Source organism: Coturnix japonica, chromosome 2, assembly GCF_001577835.2.
Source record: "Coturnix japonica isolate 7356 chromosome 2, Coturnix japonica 2.1, whole genome shotgun sequence".
Classification (NCBI taxonomy): domain Eukaryota; kingdom Metazoa; phylum Chordata; class Aves; order Galliformes; family Phasianidae; genus Coturnix; species Coturnix japonica.
This window is the reverse complement of record NC_029517.1, coordinates 104,851,163-104,874,820: the sequence shown is the minus strand read 5'-3', so window position 1 is coordinate 104,874,820 and position 23,658 is coordinate 104,851,163. Positions and strand designations below refer to the sequence as shown.

The following is a 23,658-nucleotide window of genomic DNA, read 5'->3' as shown; positions in this document are numbered from 1 at the left end:
TCCTAATAGCCTGAACAGTATTGACAAGGACCTGTCTTGGCTTGCCTGGTCCATGTAAACTTTTATTATAGGAACAAGTTATAGTAATATGTTGAAATAGGGCTCAGCTCTTCATTGAAGCCTCTGTTAGAAAAAACAATTAATTCAGTGTACCCAACTTACTCAGCTGATGCTTCTGAAAAGGTATCCCACTCTCTAGAAAGTCCAGAGGTTGAGGATCTTCCAGGTAACTCTATGTGCTTTACTGCTGGTCACATCAGTCAGTGCAGCGGTGATAGACAGCCTTCCCGCCTCACTATGAATGATTCCGTTCATCACCTTGTGTAAATACTTAATTGCTCTGAAGTAACTGCAAACAGATCCTAGGCTTCTCGGTTTCTTGCCATGGTCACAAACTGTGCTTCTTCCCTAACACAGTTACGATCCCACAGCAGGACAGAACAGCTATACACAGCATTTCCACATGAGTCTCAGAACGTAATACACAGAGAACTGAAAAGATTGACAAATGACTACATAGAAAATATTATGGTGGCTGACAGTATGGTTAGGGGACACTTGCTAGGGATTATTCATGACTGTGTGATTTCAGCAGCAACACTGATTTACTCAAGTCCTTATCTTTCAGATTGTACACATCTTTTTAAATCTTTGGATATTTGAGATATCTGGGAGCCAATAGTGGGACAAAGACAACCTGAATCCTAAGGTTAGAAGTAGGTGGGAGCTGCCTGAGAGCCTGCCAAGAGATGGTGAGCTGACACATTTATGTGTTCAAGGACATTTGTAAAGAAGGTTAAAGAAGAAGCTCTGAATAAAAGCCAGGATTTCTGAATAACTGATCATATTGCCAGCAAGGATGTAAATATAACTTGCCATATACTGGAACTGGCAGTTAAAGGAAAAGGTCACTACAGTGGTGATTTGATACAAATTAGACAAGTGGTGAATTGAACTGCAAGTGAAAGGCTCTTGCTCTGGTGATATTAAATACTGGAACACCATGTGAGTATGCGTGGAAAATCAGAAATGAAAGATCAGGTTTGTTTCCAGGAACTTAATTTCACTTCTGTTTACAGTTTATGGCTTGGAAAATTATCTTCTTCTATTGCAACCCCACTACAGACTACCCTGGGTAACTTTCAGGTCTAAAAGGTTTCAGATTCCCCCTTGTGTTATGTTCTAACACACCTTCAAAAGAGAGAGAGAAAGATAAAGATAGAAAAGGGAGTCACCACCATTGGATCTAGTGATGTTGTGGTAGTCAGGGTTGTTCCTCTGGTGGAGGGCATGCACTCCAACTGGCAGTCCTTTGCCTTTTATGTGCTCGCAGCTCCCCTGGAAGGGGAAGCTCACTCCTTCTTTAGAATAATCCAGAAATGAGTCTGGGGCCTTGAGCAGTCCTCGGGCTCCTGCAGACATTGTGACTAAGGTCTGGCCCTACCCCTGCACAAACACAATTTGAGACCTAGAATATTCTGAGAAAAGGTGATTGGGTCAGAGGGGCTTCAGGGGGTTTCATTCTATCCCTTCCAAAATCTCCACTTAGGTGACTTTCCTTGGTGCACTGGCATAGATTCTCCCTCCTCCAATAAATCTGCCTGTTGTATTTCAGCAGGTCTGCATAGACTTCACAAGATCAGACAGGAGTAATATCTTGCCTTTACAAGGCACCGTATCTCATTAAAAGGAGATCACCACAGCAGTCTTCTACCAAGTGTTGGGGACATTAACCCTTTTCCTTTTCAATCTCTTACGTCTTCATCTTATATTTTATGTGCAACTAGAGGAGATTCTTAAAGCTACTTCATTAAAAATGGCACAGGTAGCCTGATGGGGCTACCAAAAGCATTTTGATGCCTAACTGCCATGGGAATGGCAGGACTAGGCTTTAGAAAGCTTGACAAGTAGTTGTCTTCATGATTAGGTGTCCAGATGTCTCTCATCCTCAGATGACACTGATTACTAAGATATGTTTTCAGAAGTGCCTCATAAAAGGAATTTCAGGCTTTCTTGCTGTGTCAGAAGTACTTGAATGTTATAAAGTTATGAGAGCTGGCAAAGGGAATAGGAGCATCAGTTCCATGCTCAAAAGTGACTGAAATACCTGGACACTGCACTTGTTGCCAACAGTGACTAAATGAACAGAAACTCATTTGCACATTGGTATTTAATTTGGATTAATTCCTCTGATCTTAATCACCCAGTTACATACTCCAAATGGCTCATGAGTGTGCCTTTAAGTGACTGTAGCAGCACTGCAGGTGTGCCAGAAGAGACAGACAGATGTCTTTGTGCCTCACTCTCATCTAAATCCCTCTAGGATCTGAACACAAAGCATGCCTGATCCCAGGTGCATACATTTTTAACATCTAGCACATGCAAGGCTGGGCCCCCTGCTGAAGCTCTTAGAGTTTTTGGCCTGGAAATCTGAAATTTTTAGTCCAAACATCTGCTTGAAAACTGTTGAAGGCAGCTGTCCCACAGCCACCCCAAGGCCTGGTGAGCTCTAAGAGAAGAGCACTTCTCTGAGCCTCCTGATGAAGCCACACACAAGTCACTGGGCAAGGAGGTGCAACCAGAGGAACATTGTCATCATCTCTGATCTGTCCTCCCACATCATCCTGCTACTACCAGTAACCAAAACACTGCACACTACTGCTTAATGCTGCAGAAAGTAGAATATTTTTCAGTAGACTGACTGTTCAGATCCAGCTTGACAGAGTCTTATTTCCCTAAATAGCATAATTGAATAGCTCTATATTTGATCCCAACACCAAATTTCACCAAAAGGGAAAGAACATTTCTTCCATTTCATCCCATCTCATTCAGGATAGACACGCCTCCATGTATCACAGCTTTGAACTGATCTGGCAGAACTTATATGTTCCTGCACCAGCAGCCCCACTCAGTGAAATATATCAGACCAATGCAGCATGAAATACAACATGGCTGTGGCTTGGCACATTCGAAAGTTCTTTGACATCTATGATTTTCTTCCCTTTGAACGCAAGCACAGTCCATCGTCCATGCTGTTCTATTCTGTTCTTTGTCCTCCCCTCTGAGTCGGCTGTGAGGTACATTCACAGGGATTAGGGGCATTTGGAAATAGGGAAATGGAGAGCGAAAGGACAGTAGAATGAGTTTCCCGCTTAGATCACATTTTGTACTTCTTTGTTGGAACTGTTCTGAACCTTATCTAAACTTTGATTACAATCAGGGATAAATCTAATTCTTTTGATCTAATGTGACCTAAAGCAATTTTAAATATTGAGGAAAAACTTGGAATTTCTGCTTTTTTTCCTGCTCTTCTCATTAAAAACTTTATTACTATTTTAGTGTGTGATATATGCAGTTGCTCCACTTTTATTCTAACCAGTACTTAAGGTCTGTTTCCTATTTTTCTAGGGAATAGATACATAATGCCATTGGCATTGGATGATATTCTACCTCCATTATATCAACTAACTCTTTCCAATCATAGCTAAATTCCAATAGAAACAGAGTACATTTGTTACTACTATATTTGTGAAAAGCACATGGCTGTTTCTCCATCTTCAGGGTCCTCTGCCTGACTGCTCATCAGGTCAGGACCCCACATGAAGCCCCACATAAAAGAAAACACAAAGAAAGGAAAAATTCTTGGACTCCACTGCAACACTGTGTTACTGATGAGAGTAGAAACGAAAATAGGAGCTATGACTAGATATGGAATTTGTGTTTCTTTAAAGATAAGGCTCAAAGCTAAAACATTTTTCTTTTTCCCCATGATTGTTGTGTGATGAGCATTCACACAATGTGGTTTAGTCCCGTCCTGCAATTTCAAATATTAACTCTTTTCTCAAAGTTATGGGAGGTAGTCCAGAAGTGAAAACCCACTGTCTGTTCTATTTGCATCAGACCCACAAATGTCCTTTAAAACTGGAACACTTATACTGTGTCTCCCAAGCTACCAGTTTGCCAGGGTGTGCTGACAAAACTCCAAACACCTACACTATTTCTTAACGTATAAAACCTTTACATATTGGAGAACAGCATCTCATACACTGCTAAACATTCATTCAGTCTTTACTTCGTCTTGAAATTGAATTCAGCTGTCCCCAGTGTGTTCTGAAATGTATTATATCCAATACAAAGAAGCAGCACTGATCAAGATCAGACATAATTTCTCTCTCAGTCTGAATGATACTGTCATTAACTATTGCGATGATGCACTGACTTCAGTTAATGCAATACTGATGTTCATTTGCCTGTAATCATGCCCTGTATTAGTTTGATTAGGCCTACTGAATGTCTGGTTGATGACAAAACCCCACTGATTACACATGGTCTGCTTCTCATTTCCAGTCAAGCTTTCTGCCTTGAGACATGAATAGTTTCATTAATTAGGTGATCCTAGCACGTTGACAAGCATTCAAGATAGTCAGGTTCTGGCATAATACTCCAAGTATTATAGATTCATTCTCCACAGTCAATGAAAATTTGGTTATTCATTTAAATGAAAGCAGAATCAAATCCGCTTGGCGTTCCTTATATTTGATTATGGTCCCAGAATATATATAGCATAAATTCCACCTACGCTTAGAAGCAGATACGCTTCACAAAGAAAGACACCAATTTATCTGGAATACGAAGAAGTATGGGGTACGTAAGAAAAATCCCTAAAGAAATCTAAATAACAAGACCAAAACATGACAAGCGAAAAGGTAGATCTTCCTTCACAAAAAGTTGTGGCTCTAAGTTACAATGGTAAATTGAATTTTCTAATACTTGGAAAAAGGACTAAAGTAAATTTTTTAGAACAGATCATTCTTATGTTGGCATCACTCAGCAAACGTCTTATCTTGCATTCCTCCTCTTTCCTTTCCTGTCAGGTTGTAGAGATAATTTTCAAGTATATTCACCAAATTAGGGCTGTGGAGCATTTCTGGATGCTACTCTTTGTCCCTAGAGTAAAATCAATGGAAGAGGCCTCCCACCTGTCTTGTAATTGAAAATGGGCAATTTTGTTTTTCTCAATCTAATTCCCAAATCCACAGCAGTGCGTTAAATATGGCAAAGCCTGAGCCAGAAGTAAATGTTCTTCTCAGGAAGCACCAGAAGTGGAGCTGCTCCCCAAGGCAAAAGAAGTGAGGAGCTGGGGCTGACTACAGCGTGATGGCAGGGCCAGGGTGATGATGGGCTCTGCCAACAGCCCAGGCCCATCAAAGCAAAACACAGAATCAGGTGTGAGGTTCATCCAGAAAGTCCAGATGAAAACAGTGTGTGAGACTTGAGAGGAGGCTACCCATAACACAGGTTTCAAAAACCATTTAATAATGTGTATAAAGAAATGAAAGGAGAAAAAAAATCAATCAGTATCTGAGAAAGCACTTGCAGAAGTTAAACCACTTTGCAAATGCATCCCAGAAACTGGCTGCATTGGATCTTATGGAGGCAGTGATAGAACCAGTGGTAGGGAAAAGTATTTTTCACGCCTGTCTACTTTCTTCCAGCCTTCAGAAAATACAGTGCCAAAATCCAGGCCTTACTGCTCACGAAGGCTTCACTTTGTTTTGTTATTAAGTTATACTTCAGTAGTCAGCAGTGAACCTAGGCTGGACCTGAATTCCCATTTCTAGCAGTTGATTTTCCGTTCTCTTGCAACAGAATCCTGAAAGCAGTCACTCCAAAGGTGCTGAAGACCACCAACCCCAGAAACACTACGTAATTAATTCTTGTTAAAAATAAAGAGATTAGCAGTGGCCATAGTATGAATGGTTTTATTGCCATCTGACATTTTGTAATACATTGTTACCATTCCGGTCATTAATAAGTAGACTAAAAAAATAAACCATAGATCTAAAAGTACACAGATATTAGTTTAAACCATAATCAACACAGAAGTCGACTCAAAGTCTGCTACATAGGCACTTTACAAAAATGGAAAAGAGTGATTTAAATCCATGTTTCAAGGACATTTAACACTAAATTCTGAAAGTTACTTCCAATAAACTCAACTATAAACAAGATCTGCTACCTGCTCGCTGAGAGATCCTGTGTACGGATGTACTTAGATATATCAAAGCAGTAATACTCTCCTGTGCTTATCGAGATGTTGCAAACTATGTGTGTGAAAGACTGTGCAATACTCAATGCAAAAGTTTAATTGGTTTTTTTTTGTTTGTTTGATTGTTTTAAATGTAACACAACTATAACCAAAAACATACACTATTTACAGAGTGTTAATAAGGCTGCTTAAGTTTCAAAATCTGACACATTGTACAAATAGGACAGACACACATTAAAGAATGTTGTACATATGTCCATGAAAGTTCCAAGCCAAGTACTTTGCAAAAATGTCCCAGCTATTTTGAACACTCTGTAAGACATTTAAACTCAAGCAGAAGTTACTTCTAAAGCAGTTCCACTCTGGCACAGAGCTGAGGTTTCTGGAGAAGAAACAAGCGCTTGATGGCCCACCCCTTGGGCAATCTGAATCTCCCACCAGTGTTAGCATCTGTGTGACTTTGCACACGTACTCATTCATACAAACATAACAAGAAAACAAACCCAATTCTTTCAGGGAAAAAAAAAGAAAAAAAGGAAATGTTCCTATTAATGCATTCTCTTCATGAAAACTTAATGATATATACAGTATATATATATTTATATATATATAAACAACAACAAAACACAACTGTCAGTATACAAAAATATGAGTTCAGTATCTTATAACTGAAGCCTAATGATGAAAAATCCCTGTATCCTGAGACAGGTACGTACTGTGCATCTAACTTACTAATGCCAGTGTACTGCTAGAGTACAATTAGGAATTACCTGCATTTAACAACCATTAGAGAGATAAAATACAGAAAGCAATGCATTAGCTTGGGAAACTCTCCTGTTTTCAAAACATTAAACAAGAACAGTGCAAAATACGCGTACAATGCTGGCTGACATAACGATGCAGTAAGGTAAGAAGTATGGAGCAATATGTATATACACTGAAGTTACCAGTTTCACAATAAAAATGGAAATAAATGAAAGATACTTTCCTTCCTTGAGCATCATGCTTAATCATGATGTGTATACTCACATTCAAGCAACTGTCTTAAATACGTTCATACTGCATCCGACAATCAATTAATACAAAAAATAATAATCAGTTTGCTCTCTCCCTAAAAGCAGATCAATAAAAACTGGTTTTTTTTGGTTTTGTTTTTTTTTTTTTTTTTCCCATTAGAGTACTATAATAGATGAAATATGATTACTATAAATCCTCATAAACTTAATTGTTTTTCCTCCAAAGGAGCAGGAAGGTAATTCTGATACCACTGACTGCCTTGAAAACAAACACACAATGATACAACCTCAGAACTCAATGCATTTGCTTAAACCCGTGACAGCTGTCTAAAGAGGCACTGAAGATGGCAGCTTTCTCAGTGGTCGCGCTGTTAGATGGCTGCTTCAGCTGGAAGCAGGAGAATTTATTTTAAAATGGACTCCTGACAAAAAAAAAATATTGTCATTTTTTGTATTAATTTACTTTTACAAACTGCAGGGACATAACAAGCATTATGAAATAAGTAATTTGGGAAACAAGACTGAATCAATACTCATTTCTCAGAATCGAGATTGTTTAGCATCCTATTATTTAGCAGCAGCGCTCACCAAAAAAAAAGCCAAAGAACTATCTTAAAAGGCAGATTTTCTCCAAGTATGAACCCAAGGCAAAATTACTCTTACTTGGCCCTTAACAATCCTTTCCCAGTTGTTAAATCTCTTAGAGACAACCAGTGACTTACAGCAGTATTTGGTAACTATCTCTACAGATCCTTGAATTTATTCCCAGAAGAATTACATTTGTCTTGGATGAAAAAGTAAAAACTCCATACCGAATCCTTCCCCTAAGTAAGTACAACACATTATCATAAAAATAGGCTGCATAATCTGCTGCAGTAGAAGTAAAGATTTCACAAGCTCTGGGTGTTACAGTTCTTGTAAATCATCATTCTTGGTCATCACTTCTTGTCATCTGGATGTCTAAAACTTCAGGAGGGGATAAACATTCTGTGTGGAGAATTGAATCTTTTTTATTCTGCACACTGCATAAGGAATAAAGACACATTCTATGCTTTCCAAACAAGAGAAATAGCGTTAGTCACGAACATATGTGTATTTATAATCAAAGAATGAGCTCCCTGTATGTCCATCAATGTTATTAGAAGTCAGATGTGCCAGATGTGTTTTCTGAGATCAGAAGGCCAAAACAGTAGTTAGAAACAATGCAAAATACAGACTTTAGGAAGACATTTTGAGACATTAGGCACCTACATAGGCAGTCAATAGGACACGTGCCTCATCTCCTCTGGAAGTCCCCTCTCTACATGTCACCTCACCACCCAAGAAAACAGGCCTCAAGTCAGCCAGCACCTCTGCTACACTGGCATGTTATTTGCAGTCACCAGGGAAGCGCACAGCGCCAAACAAGTTTTTGAAAACTCCCTCTGGAGAAAAAAACAATGGAATAAGGAATGAAAATTAGATACAGACAGGAGAGGCCCAATATTTCCAATGCACGCTCCTAAAACAACAGCTGCAGAATTTGGTCCAGGGACTAGCTCATAACTGTTTGTCCCTCAGCATTTGCCAATGTCTATTACCCTTTGCTTTCAAGTGCAAAACAAAGCAGATAATTACCATATTGTACAAGAGACTGTCTGGGCATATTTGCATTCGTAACAGAGTCAATGAGAAAAAGGGGATGCAACCAATTACAATGTGCAGCAGAGACTGTCTTTTAGATTATGTAATTTGTCCTATTACAAGAACCAGTAGCTGTATTCAGCTAAGAGCTGACTTGTTTTATAGCAAAAATATATATACAATAAAAAACATGAAATATGCATGTGGGCAGATCTCATTGCAAGATCTGAGCATGGACTGACAGCCCCAAATGGAGCATGCCACCATCACATGGCCTGTGACACCATCCCAGGCAGGAGTGCACTGAGTCTTCTATGTACTTCTGGTGTCTGAGCAAGCAGAAGCTGAAGCATTTGGGGCACTTTTGCATAGAGCAGGGTTTACCCCAGCCAACAGTGCCTCACTGAATAAAACACATCCAGAAGTATGAGATGCTGACTGGAATAGCAATTCTGTAGATCATGACTCATGTACAAGTATGAAGTTGTCTTAGACCAGAAAAACTGAGTTACTAAAAGTAATACTTCCTTTTTAATCAAGAAGATTAAAGTCCCAAGATTCCAACTGGTATTAAAGAGTGAAGACTTCAAAATGCAAAGGATAAATTATTACTGAAGTGTTTGTTATTGCATGATATCATCACAGTTTAAAGAAAACATCCTACACTGAAGGTTGAATTGGTGATGAATATGACTACTTATACACAGATAGAAACTAAAATATATGTGCAGACATATTTATCTGTGGATATACAAAAATATTTATTTTCTTAGCAAAGTTAAAGTCTGTGTAAAAACAATAATAAAAAGGTAGGAGTCCTAATTCCTCCTTTGGAGAAAAGTAACAAGTCCCCCAGAAATCCTGTGTAAAGAACACTCTTTGCAAGAGTACATCTTTTGAATTCTCACTTCACTATGGATTAATGTATGTTTGTTTGTGTGTTTGTTTAAGATTTCATAAATAATTAGGCAAAATTTGGTCAAGAAGTGATAACTACAGCGTAACTACAGTCAGCTGCTGTACAAAAAATACACTTTCTTCAAGCACTGTATCAGTATCTCTCTGGCTCTAATAGAATGTGCAGCAACTGCTAAAAGAACTATTGCAGAATATACTTTTTGCTTTAATATATTCTTAATCAAAAACTTCATTTTGGGGGCATTTTCTCTGAAAATATGTTGGCTAAAAGAGCAGCCAAATCCAAATCTATTTTCCCAGGGCCCTCTAAATACTCAGCACAATCTTCAAAATAAATCTGTCACAATTATGAACAGTCAACAAGTAAGAACTCAAATGCTATATAAAACAATACTGACAAAACAAGGGAAACGGTGACAAAACATGAAAACCCAAACCATGCTTTCATGTAAAACACAGACATTTCCAGTTAAACATAACAATACCATCTCACTGTTGATACCTCACTGTTGATTCACTTGTCTAATGCTGTACAAGAATATATACAGCTCTGAAAAACTCTGAAACGCAGAGGCAAAATAATGTAAAACATCCACTAGACAGAGTCTGAGATTCAGTCTAATTATAATGGCAACGAAAAAATGAGGAAAACATCAACTTCATATGCCATGTAGATATTCCTTCTAAAAGGGTATGGCAATGGGTTACTTAAGATGTGGCAGAGTTTACAGTGGTTACATGGGGATGTTTATAGAAGTAGTCAGTCTGTAGTCATTAGGCACAAGTTCTGAGATGAGTTTTTAATCTTGCGATCTCATTTACATGATATCCTTGAAACACTGATGTCAATGTTTTCAGAAGGTATGATGCTGACGGGAAAAATAAAAAGGGATTATCAGTGCAAAGGGCCAATATGAGGTGTATGCTCATTACCAGGCCTAGTTTATCTAGGCTTTTATTCCTTCCGCAAGAACACATCCTGGGAAGCGTGCAAGAGAAGCCATTTTCTCTGAACAAGATATTTGTTTTCAATCTGCTGGCTATGCCTACTGTGTGGCTGAACAAAACACATCAAAATGAACCTGATTCCAGTGTAAAATTCCTAAGGAAGACTCCAGTTCTACTGGCATATGGCTGGAGGGCACAAATTCCAGAAATGCTTCTAGAAAGTCATTTTTCAATGCCAATAGAGAATATATATATATGGTATTTCTTTCTTCATCCTGAGTAAAGGTTGCTTGTTTATTATTTATTTATCAAAGGCCCAGGCACACACTGCTACAGTGCAGTTAGCTTTTGTCATACAGTTCCAGTGTCCTAAGTGCCACTGTTTGATTGTTTTCTTCATTCTTCTCCAACTGGTGGTGGTGGCTGGCACAGCTTGTATAATCTGACAACAACAAGCAAAACAACAATAGCAATTGTTACTATGAGTGTTTAAACATTAATAAAATAGATAAATTTAGATACAAACTAAATCTAAGTCTTGTACCGCAAAACAACAGGTACTGAATTCAGTTGAATAACATTGATGTAAATCCAGTAAAACTCTATTCATGAGCATTATGTTTAAACTGACCATCCATATTGTTATTAAAACGCACACATCTCTAAGCACTTTTTTAATAAAGACGTCTCTGTTTAGTCAAATCTTCATACTTCTGCATCAAAGTCCCCTTTCAGGGCAAAGTGAGTTTCACTAATCCAGCTACCAGCTGTTGCTCTGAATCTCTAAATACTTTTGGAAAAGTGGCTTGGTGATTCCAGTTGCCTCAGTCCTGGCATAGAATCTGACCTCACCATAACAATTCCCTATAAAACTGAAGCCATTTGGTTTTGACATCCAAGAACCCAAACAGATCAGACCCACGGTATATAGGCACAAACTCTTCACCATTTCTACATTTATAAAGGATTCTGAATTTCCATTAATACCTTTTGTATGGACTTAGTAGCACTTGCTAACACTTATTAGGAAGTACTAACGAGTGTTAGAAAAGTTAAGCTTATGTTAGGAATATTGAAAATAAATGGCAGTCATTCTGACCTGAGGCTCATTAATGAAAATAAATATTTCTTTCTGTAAGCATAACCAGCATCCAGTATCTCCACTAAAACAACAGCAACTAGAAACAGCAATAGACATGATCTCATGTGCAGATGACATATTTTCCTTGGGGAAAGGAATAACAAAGAAAAGAGCCCACGTGTGGTGTGGCATGGCAAAAAAACTGTCAGAAACCAAAATGGAGAGACAATGAAAAGACAATGGCACAGCATGTGCGTCAATACTTAACACAAAGGGTATATGACATTGAAGTGCTAAAGCAGAGTAAATAACAACTGGCTTGGTAGGTCAGGATGCAAGAAGGCAATGAATCATACACTCTTTTTGGTACTACAGATCTTTACGATGCTCATAGTATAGGAGCCTTCCAAGACTATTTTGCAGGAAACTTTTGTGGGAAGTTCCATACAAACACAAGGAAGAACCTCCTTATTGTCAATGCCAGCACTGGAGCAGGCAGCCCCGAGAGGTTGTGGAGTCTCCTTTTCTGGAGATACTCAAAACCTGCCTGGACAGCTACCTGTGCAGCCTGCTGTAGGGAACCTGCTTTAGCAGGGGGTTGGGCTGGATGACTTTTAGAGATCTCTTTCAACCCCCTACAGTTCTGTGACTCCAGAAGCAATTCCAGATCTACTGGCTGCTGCTTTCTTGACATGATACTTTGCTGCTGATGTTATTTGAGGCACTTTCTGCATGGCTGCTCCTGTAAGTACTGTGAGCCTCTACAGTATCTGTGCACATCCAGTCAGACAAAGCATCCTGAAAAAGCAAGGCAGGATAGATGCTTCATGACTTCCCTTTCCATACAAGTTAAGATCCATGGGACACCGACACCATATAGTTGTGGTGGGCCAAATAAGTTTTCACTGAAGTAAAATTCTAATTGGAAGTAATCAGCAGGCAGCATTGCTTCTGGACAGTGAGAATGAGAAGCACCAGTTCTCCAAGCCAAAGAGCAAACGTTAACCTGCTCAGACTCAGAAATGTGGTTATTTAAGGCATTTGCCCAGATGCCAATTAATTTGATGGGAGCTGTATATAAGCCAAAACACATACACCTCCTGTTTGTATACCAACAAGAGAATGAGATGATCTGATCTTTATAGAGACAGGTGTGTGGATATAGATGAAACAAGACTTCTTTGAGTTACTTGATTCTACTGATGTAATAAAGTAGTAAAACTCAAAGCTAACAAAAGATAGGTGGAATGAGTGTCAGACTCTCATCTAAGTCAGTAATTGTAGCAGGGTTAGTTCAGGGTAAAGTCTTAGCAAAATCCTTTTTCTATGGAACAATGTGCAGAAAAGCTCAGCACAAAAGTTCTATGTATTCTTCAGGTAAAAAATGGTCCTTCTTAAGGTTATTTATCTTCAGAGCAGATTAAATAAAGAAATTCTGAGACAAACGGGCGATGAGGCCCTAAGATGGTATAGATGAGAAATAGGCTGTTCTGAGTCAGTACATATAGAGAAACTGTCTGAGTTGGTACAAACAGATCAGCTGAGAAGGTTTATATTAGAATTAGGCTTTTGTCAATGTTTATTCAATTTTCTACCTAGGAAACAAAAATGAAAGCTTCTCAGAAAGCAGCTAAAATGCCAATAAATATTTTCTAGAAGATTACTGAGCCACTCAGTTGCCAGTTCTGTCTCACTGCTGTAAGTGGTAGAGGAAGTTGAAGGATTCCATCTACTCTGTCCTTCACAGAGCAAGCAAGATGCCTGTATATCCCCAACAAAAGCTGCTATGCAGATTCACTCATACCCCGTACACTTCAGATGCACTCCCCTTCTATCATCAGATTCTGCACAAATGAGGCACAATGTGCAGTGTGTTTTGATTAGTTACAACACGTTTTGAATTGGTAGAAAGAAAAAGTTTTAATTGGATCTTAACTAATAAAACCACCAATACAGAATTAAAAAATGTTTTCTTATTTTCATTTGTAAATATCATGCTTGTTAAGAAACATTTCAGGTACCTGCAATCCATCACAGCATTAAAGTGCTCAATAAATATATAACACTCACATTTTTCTTGCTAATGGACATTTCAGAATGAGACAAAGAGAGACTACATAATCTCTAAAAGTAACAAGAATACAACTTTTCTGAGCTATTGTACAGTATTTCATTATAATAGGCTAATGGATTTAGTTTGAATATTTCCCCCAAACCACTAAACATCACAAGTGATGAAGGACTTACCCCAGTGCTTTCATAACTAACAAGAACTATATTTCATTTTCCAAGTATGTTGAATGTTCAAGCAGGTTTCAAGATGCCACACAGCCTAAACTTCTGCAACTAATTAATTAAAATGGTGCAACTAAGAATGTAATTGGCTCTATGCACGTTGAAAACTAAGTTTTACAATTTAGTATGCAGTGCAGTCAGTGTTTATTGTTAACTTTTGAGCTACTAGAACAGAATTTGGCACAAAGTAGACAAATCGTGATCTAGGATACAAACAGTTACCTTGGAGCAGACTGTGGTGTTCGATCCCTCACTCCCAAGTTCTTGGCTGTATTTTGCACTCTTGCACCCTGTAAAAGAAAAAAGAAACAATTTGCTTCATTAACTGTAGCTCACGTGGAAAGATTTCTGGGCTTTCTAGATGAACATAACAATTAACTGTAACTAATTAATACATAGGGTTGATGTCCCAGAACAACCCTGCTCCTTGGAAGTGAGAAATAAGTTACTTCCTAACATTAATTCTCAACTTAAGGGGCACACAACTACAGAGCAAGGCAAGCCTACGGCTTTCCCCAGAAATTCCCCCAGAACTCAATCACCAGATACTTGAAATTCTGTGTGTTCAGCAGAAAGCACATATTTAATCATTTTCAGTGATTCTCAGCTTTTCTCTCCCACCTCATCTCAAATCCATGAATAACTTTGCATCTATAACATCCCTGTGGAAGCATATCCACATCTTACGTACAAGGTTAGCTTATTATGTTCACTTGTTTTGAACCTGCTGGTTTCATGTGACACCTTTCGTCCTCTGCTGGAGGAGACAACAGTCGGCCCCTATCCATCACATAGATGCCACATGTTTTTTAGACCTTTGTCATAACCTCTTTCCCTCATGAAGGTGAACAATCCCAGATTATTTTGCCTGCCCTTCTGTCCTACCTACAAACTATTCCCTACCTTTGATCCTTTTCTTCTGTCTCTCCTTGGCCCTTTCCCATTACTGTATATACTTATGGGTTAGATTCTGTGATCATACAGTCTAAAACGAAGAGTCATTACAACAAGATTTTAAATTTCTGCTTTGTTTTCTATCCTTTCCTAGACCCATTTCACTTCTGCCCACATTTATTGACAGCTACCGAGAACAAAGCTGATGGTTTTTATCCTGAGGTCTCAATCAGGAGATGTAAAGGCCGGTTCACAGTCAGTTATTTTGAGTGTGAATTTAATTTAGGGTTTAGATTTTTTCCTCTCTGTGCATTACTGTGTAGTTACAGACATTCATTTACATTTGTCAAGAAGAAGTAAACAAAGCACAAAGTAAAATATTTTAATGAAAAGAATAAGAAAACTCTGGAACATCATCCTTGGGAATCTGTTATGGGAGTTTTAAGAACAGATAAGACACGTGTCTGTCCTGAATTATTTAAGAATAATTGATCTGTATTGGCTAAAAGGTTGGAAATGTGGAGTTCAGATCCTCGTCATGTTTTCTCAGTAAAATATGTAAAATTTAATTAATATACAAGAATACCATGACAGACTGTCAGTGGCTGAGATTGGTATATTATTAATGTAACTGAGAGACATAACGTACATATGCATAGGAAAGCTATCAAAATTAATTACAAGTAAGTCCTGAACTTTGGTGTTGTGACTACCTCTGAGAACAAAAGGAGACTATTTTTACTTCCATCATTCACTAGACAAATTAATTTCAGTATCTTGCTCACATAAAAATAAAATCTGTTGATTTCAAAAGAAGACCATCTTTAAACAAAAGTGTAATTTATAGTTTGGCAGGAGGACAAATCAGACTTTACAACCACCGGATTCATAATTCTTTTGAAGAAAAGCCTGCAAGAATTTCTGTCAACTTGCTACATGCCACCTTTTAGTATCATTATTTGTTTTTTCTTTTCAAAAAATGATATACTCATTTCTACTCTTCCAGTATTGTTCCTATAATAATGCAAATATTGATACTATTTGTCTCATGTACGTGTAACAGATAGCTCAATTTTGCACTTCCAGAATAGTTTTCTCTGTGTACCAGGACTGCCAGTGCACATATGAAAGATGCTGCTAGCTCTGAGGAAACTTCACCATCGATCTGGACACTTTTAAAAGAACTAGTATTCCTATTATCATGAGGAACAATGATAGGTTTTCTTTCAAGCTACACATTAATATAAGGATGGCAAAATCTAGTCACATAAAGAAAATAGATTTTCTTTATGGCCCCACTCAAAGAGCTCTAAATCAACATCATTCTTAGGAGAATATTCAAAATGTGGTACTATTATTATACTCCTGGAAAGGCATGAGAAAATGATTTATCACTTAAAAGACAACAGAAATTCTCTCTTAACCTTTTCTGTTCATCAGCTTCTTAGCTTTCTTTCTTGTTGTAGCTCTGTGCCCTCCTGCATTTTCACCCCTTTTTGGGGCAAGCTTTAGGTCATATTTTGTGGGTACATGCATTTATGTGAATACACTTTTATGAGTAAATAGTTAGTAAAAGACAGTTGTGATGATTTGTCAATATTCATATTTCTAACGTCAATGTAGACTAGATTAGCAAATGAAAAACAGGAGCCACCTAACTAAAACCATCCCACAGACCCATATCCATACCAACTTACAGAAGTTGGTCTATTTCTTTAGGTCTTGCAGAATAGGTGCTTGTGAATACCTAATTACAACTGACAAGGGCAATTACTTTAAAAATTGTTCCAACATTTTTTGCTATTTATGAGTCTTGATAATAACTTCATCTAATTAAGAAGAACATCCTGAGGTCATCCATTCAACTGAATGCCTTCAGTTATCCAGTACTGCTGCCCCAAACTGGAGAAAAACATCACCTACAATAAATAATATGCCTGCATGAAATGCTGATGCTGCCAGGAGCTAAGATTTCCAGCTCCTCCAGAATAACAAAGAATAAATGTCCTTCCAATTACTATTCCTTCTGGTAGTAATCTCTTCTTATTCAACCCAACACTGATGGTGTACGTATGAAAGAGCTTTGTTTTTCTCAAATAAAGGCCTTTAATGCATACATAAATATCAAGGCAGGGAAAAGATACATGTACTGTCCTTACCTAAGTGCCCTGTAACAAATCCCAACAAGCTTTTTTATTCCCCTGCAAGTTTTATGACCTCTATTATGCTCCTGTCGGTTAAATCCTACAAATGCTTGAAGCATTAAATCCAGAAAATGTTTCAAGAAAACACTATAGAACGTTGCTGGAATTAATCCAGAACATTCAGGATTTAATGGAGGGTTATATATCTACAACAGAAATCCAGTACTGATTTAAAGTTAGAAGATTACTACTCTATCAAATACCATAGTAGTTTCTCACAAGAGGAATAATGTGTGAACAAAGTCTGGCTTGATATACTAGCAGACTTTTACAGTGTCTGTGGGTGGTATTGAGATACTGGTATCTTTAACAGCTATTGATCACCTGCTGTTTTACTACAGAGGAGGCAGGCCCACAGCAGGCTTTTTCCTACATCTTTCTGAGCAAGCCTCAGTACAATTACAGCTGCTCAGGTACGTTAGCAAGTTATGTTCTGTCTTCCATTTTCATTTAATGAACTGCAGAAGACCTAAAAATGAATCAGCATTTTTGAAAACTTCCTAGATCTGTGCATGAAAATGCACTGCTTGACAGAATGAAAGATGGCATACAGGCAGAACTCAATGTCCAGGCTTTTTTATTGTTAAATAAATACCAAAGTGAATGTTTATCTTTTTACAGACATAGCTTGCTTTTAATATAAAGTTAAAGCTGTAACTCTAAGCTGAACTTCATGACATGATTCTAGAATCTGGAGGGTATTCATTCACTACAGAAATTTAATTTATGCATTGAATAAAGTGAAGATCAGATATGAAAAGGAATGATGCTAATTATTCAGATGCATAGTTTTTTTGTCTGTGTATCTTACATATCACTGATCAAAATCTATGGCTTGAGAATACTTATATGACTGCTTTAATAGCCCAAAAGTTTGACATAGAATACATGAATTTCTTTGTATATTGAACAAGAAATACAGTACAGTCACTTAGTCATTTCTGTAATTAAACTGTGATTTCTGCACAGAATAAGAAGTGGAACTTATGAAAATAATAAGGTAGATGTATATTAAAAATCAGAAATAATGAATTTTGATTAATGATTCCAGTATTAAAGTGTGTGTGTGTGTGTGTGTGTGTGTGTGTGTGTGTGTCCCCCTCTTTTTTATTTTTGTTTTTTATTTTTAAATTCACTTCAAGGCTGAATTTGTCCATCTTGGAATTTTGCATCCTGTTCCTTGTTTACACCTTTGTTAGGAGATTGAAAGTTACCACAGGCTGGGATATATGTTCCATACGCACAATAGTAATTAAGTCTCCACTCAGCCTCTCTTTGATCAAATGAATAGGTTGAGCTCTTTAATCTTCACTTCACAAGGCTTGTCTAACAACCTTCGGATAATCATGCTCCTCCTTTGAAGTCCTTCCAAGTCTCCAAACATGCTTTTGAAACCACATATCTGATAAGAGGATATTCTAGAAGTTGTGCCATTACACGGAGGACTGTATGTCCCATTTTCAGTCAATACTCCCTTTTACTACAACAATTTTTTGTCATACATTTGCACTAAGCGTTCATATTGCGGTGATTATCTATTCACAACAGCCTCTAAATCCTAATATTTTACTATGACAAGTTCAAAATACACAGTGTGAAATAAGCACAGTGTCCTCAGGAATCCTGTCTGCAAAGAATCACAATGCCATTTCCCACTTCCCTCCTGGGCTTCCCCTACACTCAGTGCATGAGTCACTACTTATTAACTATTGTTAATGAACTTAAACTATTTTTATGAATGATAATGATTAGAATAATTTTTTTCAAACTCATTAGACTATGCTTAATTAAGATGATGCCACAGAAGTTTCTATACAGAAACAAATAAGTGAAATAGTAACCCTGTAAAAATGATGACCCTTGATGACACTCACAGAAAATAAGCATCTGGTTAAAAACAGCTTGTCCCACTACTAAAAACAAACAAACAAACAAGAAACAAAAAAGCTTTTAGTCAACATTACAAGAAGATAATTCTAAAAACAACAAAAACACAACAAAACCAAACACCAAACTACGAAAATTCACAGAGATATTAACAGAACAGTCAGATGGGGGTTAAAATGTTTGGTCAAGTCTTACTAGGGAAAAGCAAGTTCTTCCCCATAAAGCACCTTACCTGTTTGCGCATGACATCTGTAGCTTGCATGATATAGCGAGGTGGCAGCCCGTGGCTCCGAGCCAGAATGATTGCCTGTTCCAGGGTAACACTCAGGGTGCAGCTGCAATAGAAGACTGAGGTCACCAATCTGCTAGCAGTGGTTTGCTTTAAGTAAGTCCTGTACACTAACATAGTACTTAAGTTTTTTCCTTTTAAAAAAGGTACATGCAGAGTAACTATGTAGGAGATCTGTCTTCTAACACCTCCAAACCATGCTGGTATTAGCTTGGGCACAAAACATTTCTCAGATGGAAAGATTTTGAGTGTAACCAAAGTTACAAGTGCATGTATGTGCCTATTCTGCTTGTTAAAAACAAACAACAACAACAAAAAACGGCAATCCACAGTGTTGGCTATGGCTTGGTTAGTGCATGAAGTATGACGCGCATAGAATGATCCTACCTCAACAGAACCTGACAAAAACTCTGTATTACAAGTTCAAATAATAAAGCTGAAACACATGCCTAAAATGTACTTTTGAGTAGCCTTTTGGCAAAATCCTGACCAGAAGATTCTGCATAGCTTAGATTATGCCCACAGAACAGACAATATGTTTCAATCAAACATTCATCTAGCTGAGCAGAAGATCTGTAGGAGGAAAAATGTGTCTGCACTTATTTTCTTACTGAAAAAAAAAAACCAACACCATGACATGTTTGAAGCACTGCCAAGTAAACTTATGGACTGTAAAAATTTTCACAAGTAGTTAGTGTAGAAGATATTAAATTTGATCCACATCTTTATTAATGGCCCTTTGTTAAAAATGTATAAGCTAAGTGAGTTTCTTTGCTAATGAAACCATTTTTATTCCCCCATTTCTAGCATACACTGACCTCAGCTAAATTGAACCAAAAGTACATTGATCTTTGTGTTGTATGTTTGATTCAGGTGAAAAACAGTCAAACATTAGACTAGAAACTCTCCATGCTACATTTTTATCTTGTCTTTGAAAGGTTAACTATCACTCAAAAAAAGTACATGCTCATAATTTTTGCCAGCACTAAAATCTAAATATCTAACCCTCAAGAACAGCCGAAGAAGCTTTGTCCTGTTCAAAACTGGAAAAAGCAGAAGTAGATAACCATAATTTCATAGATGTTTATCTGTAGATATAATGGATGTTAATGGGTTCAAAGTGCAGCTTTCAACCAACCAGTCGTTAAGCCAGATTTCCCATAAATCCCATTTTCTTGCAACCCAAACGACTGAAAGAACAGGGAAATAATATTCTACATGAGTGAATCAAAGCTAACAAATGAATATTGTAAATGAAGTTCAGCTTGAAGAATTAGATGCAAATACTAATCCCTTAATTGGAAAAGACTGTCAAATTTCTCTCTGTCCAAAATCTGATGAAGTGGGCACTAGTGATGGACATTCTGAGCCATTAACATTTTAACAATGTCAAGAACAATTCAGAAATAAGGTTACCAAGGATGTAGACATAATCAAAGTGGGAAAAACACAGGGTAAAATAACACAAAGAAGATTTCTTCAATGAGCTACTACAGAGATACAGAGACTGTCTATGTGTTTCCTGATTATACTGTAGTAATTGCCAAAAATTGAAGAGATCACCTCAAGGCAAAAATTGACTATATTAATTCTAAGGATAATATTATTTAAATGTCCTTGAAAATCAATAGTGAAGACACTCAAGATTTAACAGCCACAACGAAGATGTTGACTATGAGTACAAAACTTTGATAAAATACTTTATACTCAAGATTAAGTAATACTGGTTAGATACATCCACTGCTTCTTTTAAAACATGTTCTGTCTTTTAAAATTATGTTTAAAAATGTTAAAACAGGACCAATGGCATAATTTTATTTCATATTTCATTAGAAGTACAATATAATATTGCTAGATTTTGTTTCTGTCAAGTCAAGCAAAATGTCTGATGAATGGCAGTTCTAAAATCAGAATTAAAATAAAAATGATCGCTTGTGGCTTTTGTTGTGTGATTATGACAGAAAGTAATGCTTTCTAAACACAGTAAACAACCAAAACGAAAGAACTTTGTTTTAGTTGCATCAGTGAACCAATCAGTTAGATGGTGTCCACTTTTAAAACTAATCATAAACCTTTCCAGGGGGGTTAGGCTGAACTGACTCACAAGCAGACCTGTATTTACATGCTGGTGCTTTCTCCCAGATTTTTAAGTATAGTTCTGGAATCACTACATATTCATTATCACAAATCAAAATGTTCTGAAAACCAGCTGTAGAAGAAACTAATCCACACACAAAACAGATGGTATTGCAGCTTACAAAGTGATTTAGAAGTAGTTCTGACCATTTGAGGTATCTGGTCATTGGGATCAGTCCTTCAACCCAAACAAGGAAAATACCAAGGGAAGAAAAGCAACACCTTCTAATGCTGTCACAACATTATGCTATGGGAAGCATAAATTCCAAATCCATATATTTTAATTTTTCTCTGTAAACAAATCCAAATCTTTTTTCACTCCCTCTCTCTTCTTCTTATCTCTTCTTTTGTGACAGAAAAACAAAAGACCCAAGCTCATCATTTTGGAATTTGTTGTCAGTCAGTTAGAATCACAGATTTCTACCCTTGACAAATTACAGCAGCATTCAGCACAGGCATTTGGCTTTCGCAGCACAACTGGGCTGAGAATTCCTCATCCATTCATTTGGTTTCCAAGGGGGAACAGAAAGGTCTGCAGCTGCTCCCATCCCCTGCCTGCTATCTTATGTCTCCCATCAGTCATGGCAATATTGATAAGAAGATTGCATACAAACTTTCCATTATCTGCTGTTTGAGACCATCCTGAATAAAAGAGGCTAAATCATTTTCTGTCACCAGTGTCCCCAGCAGAATTCATTTGTGGTATTTTAGTCTTTTACTTTTTGCTTTTTAATTTTCTTTTGTGTCTGAATATAATATTTACTAAATGTTTGCATATCTAGCAGACATACATAAATATATGCACTGAAAACCAGATTTGTAACAGAGGAAAAGACTGAAAATTTCTGAGAAACTTATAAGTTCATAGCATCTTATTTAATATTACCTGAAAGGAAAACTAATCTGAGCTGATGTACAGCACAGCACCTACAGAGCTGCACTGAGCAAACTGAATATCTGTTACCAGAGTTAAAAGAATCTAAATTGTTCAGATCAGCAGCAGGTTTCAGTCAGGATTCCAGGCATCCTGCATCCAAACAGGCAACAAAACATCTCCCAGAAAAATGCCCTGAATAAAAAAGATGAGGTGTTGATGATATGGCAGTTACCATATCAGTTCCCACAGTCAGAGATGTTCAGATGGATTATGGTTACGTGAAGAGAAAAACAATATGAAAAGGATGCATGTATGCTTAGACTAATTAAAATCTAAAGCTGCTACACACAATGTAATTGAATGCTCCTGTTATACTTTCGACAATTTTTCTCTCTGTACACTGTTAGCTAATTATTAGCAAATTTAACCACCTTTTAAGCCAATTACATTATTATTTTCTTGTTTCTGCTGCCATTTAAAGTAATGCAGGTATTACTGAGGAACTGGGGATAATTCTCTGCAATTACTAGTGATGACTGGATAATATATACTGATTTTGATGGGAAACCCAAAGAATAACCCATAATAAACTAAAAATAAGAGAAAATGTTGTTCGGTGCTATAAGAAATAAACACAAAAACTGCACATAAGTCATGATGGAGAGTCTCTTACATTTTCTAAGCTACTGACATTATGGGAATATGGATCCAGGCAGGCAAATACTGAAGTTTTTGTTCTCTATGGCCATACACTGAAGCTTTAAAAAATAGAATTTTTGTTTTTCTTACAAGGAGAAGAAATTTCAGCCATCCAGCAGGTATTAGAGATAAAATGCAGCTGAGGTTTGTGCAATAAAATACAATACTGTAATTTACAATTACAATAAAACTCTACAGGAGTTCACAACTTATGTTCAGTCTCTTTAAGTTTCTTATATTGAAGCTAAGATGTTCTCAGAGAGGAAAGATCACTGCCTCAAAATCAGCCCTGGATTGAACACAAGCAATAAGATTTGTTGTGGTTTACCCCAGCAGGCAGCTGAGCACCCCATGGCTCTTCACTCACTTCCCCTGCAGTTGGATTGGGGAGAGAACTGGAAAACGGTATAACTCATGGGCTGAGATAATAGGAGTCTAGTAGGACAGAAGAGGAAGGGATAATAATGATAATAATAAGAATAAGAATAAAAGAATAAACAAAACCATTGCTCTACACCTGCTGACTGCTGTCCAGCCACACATCAAGCAGTGTGCACCCTCTGTAACCCACTCCCCCAGTTCTACACATCTGCATGATGCCATATGTTATGGGACATAACATACAGATAGTGTAGGTCAGATGTCCTGGTTCTGCCCCCTCCCAGCTCCCTGTGCATTCCCAGCTCCTCACCAGCAGGGCAGTGTGAGAAGCTGAATAGTCTTTGACTCAGTTGTAAGCACT

The 23,658-nt window shown here is 37.4% G+C and overlaps 1 protein-coding gene across 2 annotated transcripts in view; it reads right to left on the bottom strand.

Annotated features, from left to right (window-relative positions):
• Positions 1-5,745: 5,745 nt before the first annotated feature.
• The window catches only part of PREX2 (phosphatidylinositol-3,4,5-trisphosphate dependent Rac exchange factor 2), a 162,517-nt gene continuing 144,604 nt past the window's right edge, over positions 5,746-23,658 (bottom strand). Inside the window, exons 38-40 of one of the 2 annotated variants that reach the window (XM_015855723.2) lie at positions 19,148-19,250; positions 14,153-14,220; positions 5,746-10,996 (exon numbers count right to left, since the gene is read on the bottom strand). In XM_015855723.2, coding sequence (XP_015711209.1) covers positions 10,951-10,996; positions 14,153-14,220; positions 19,148-19,250 — 217 coding nt within the window. In that variant the 3' untranslated portion in view covers positions 5,746-10,950. The remainder of the gene's footprint in view (positions 10,997-14,152; positions 14,221-19,147; positions 19,251-23,658) is intronic. The other variant, XM_015855722.2, reaches the window with a different exon arrangement.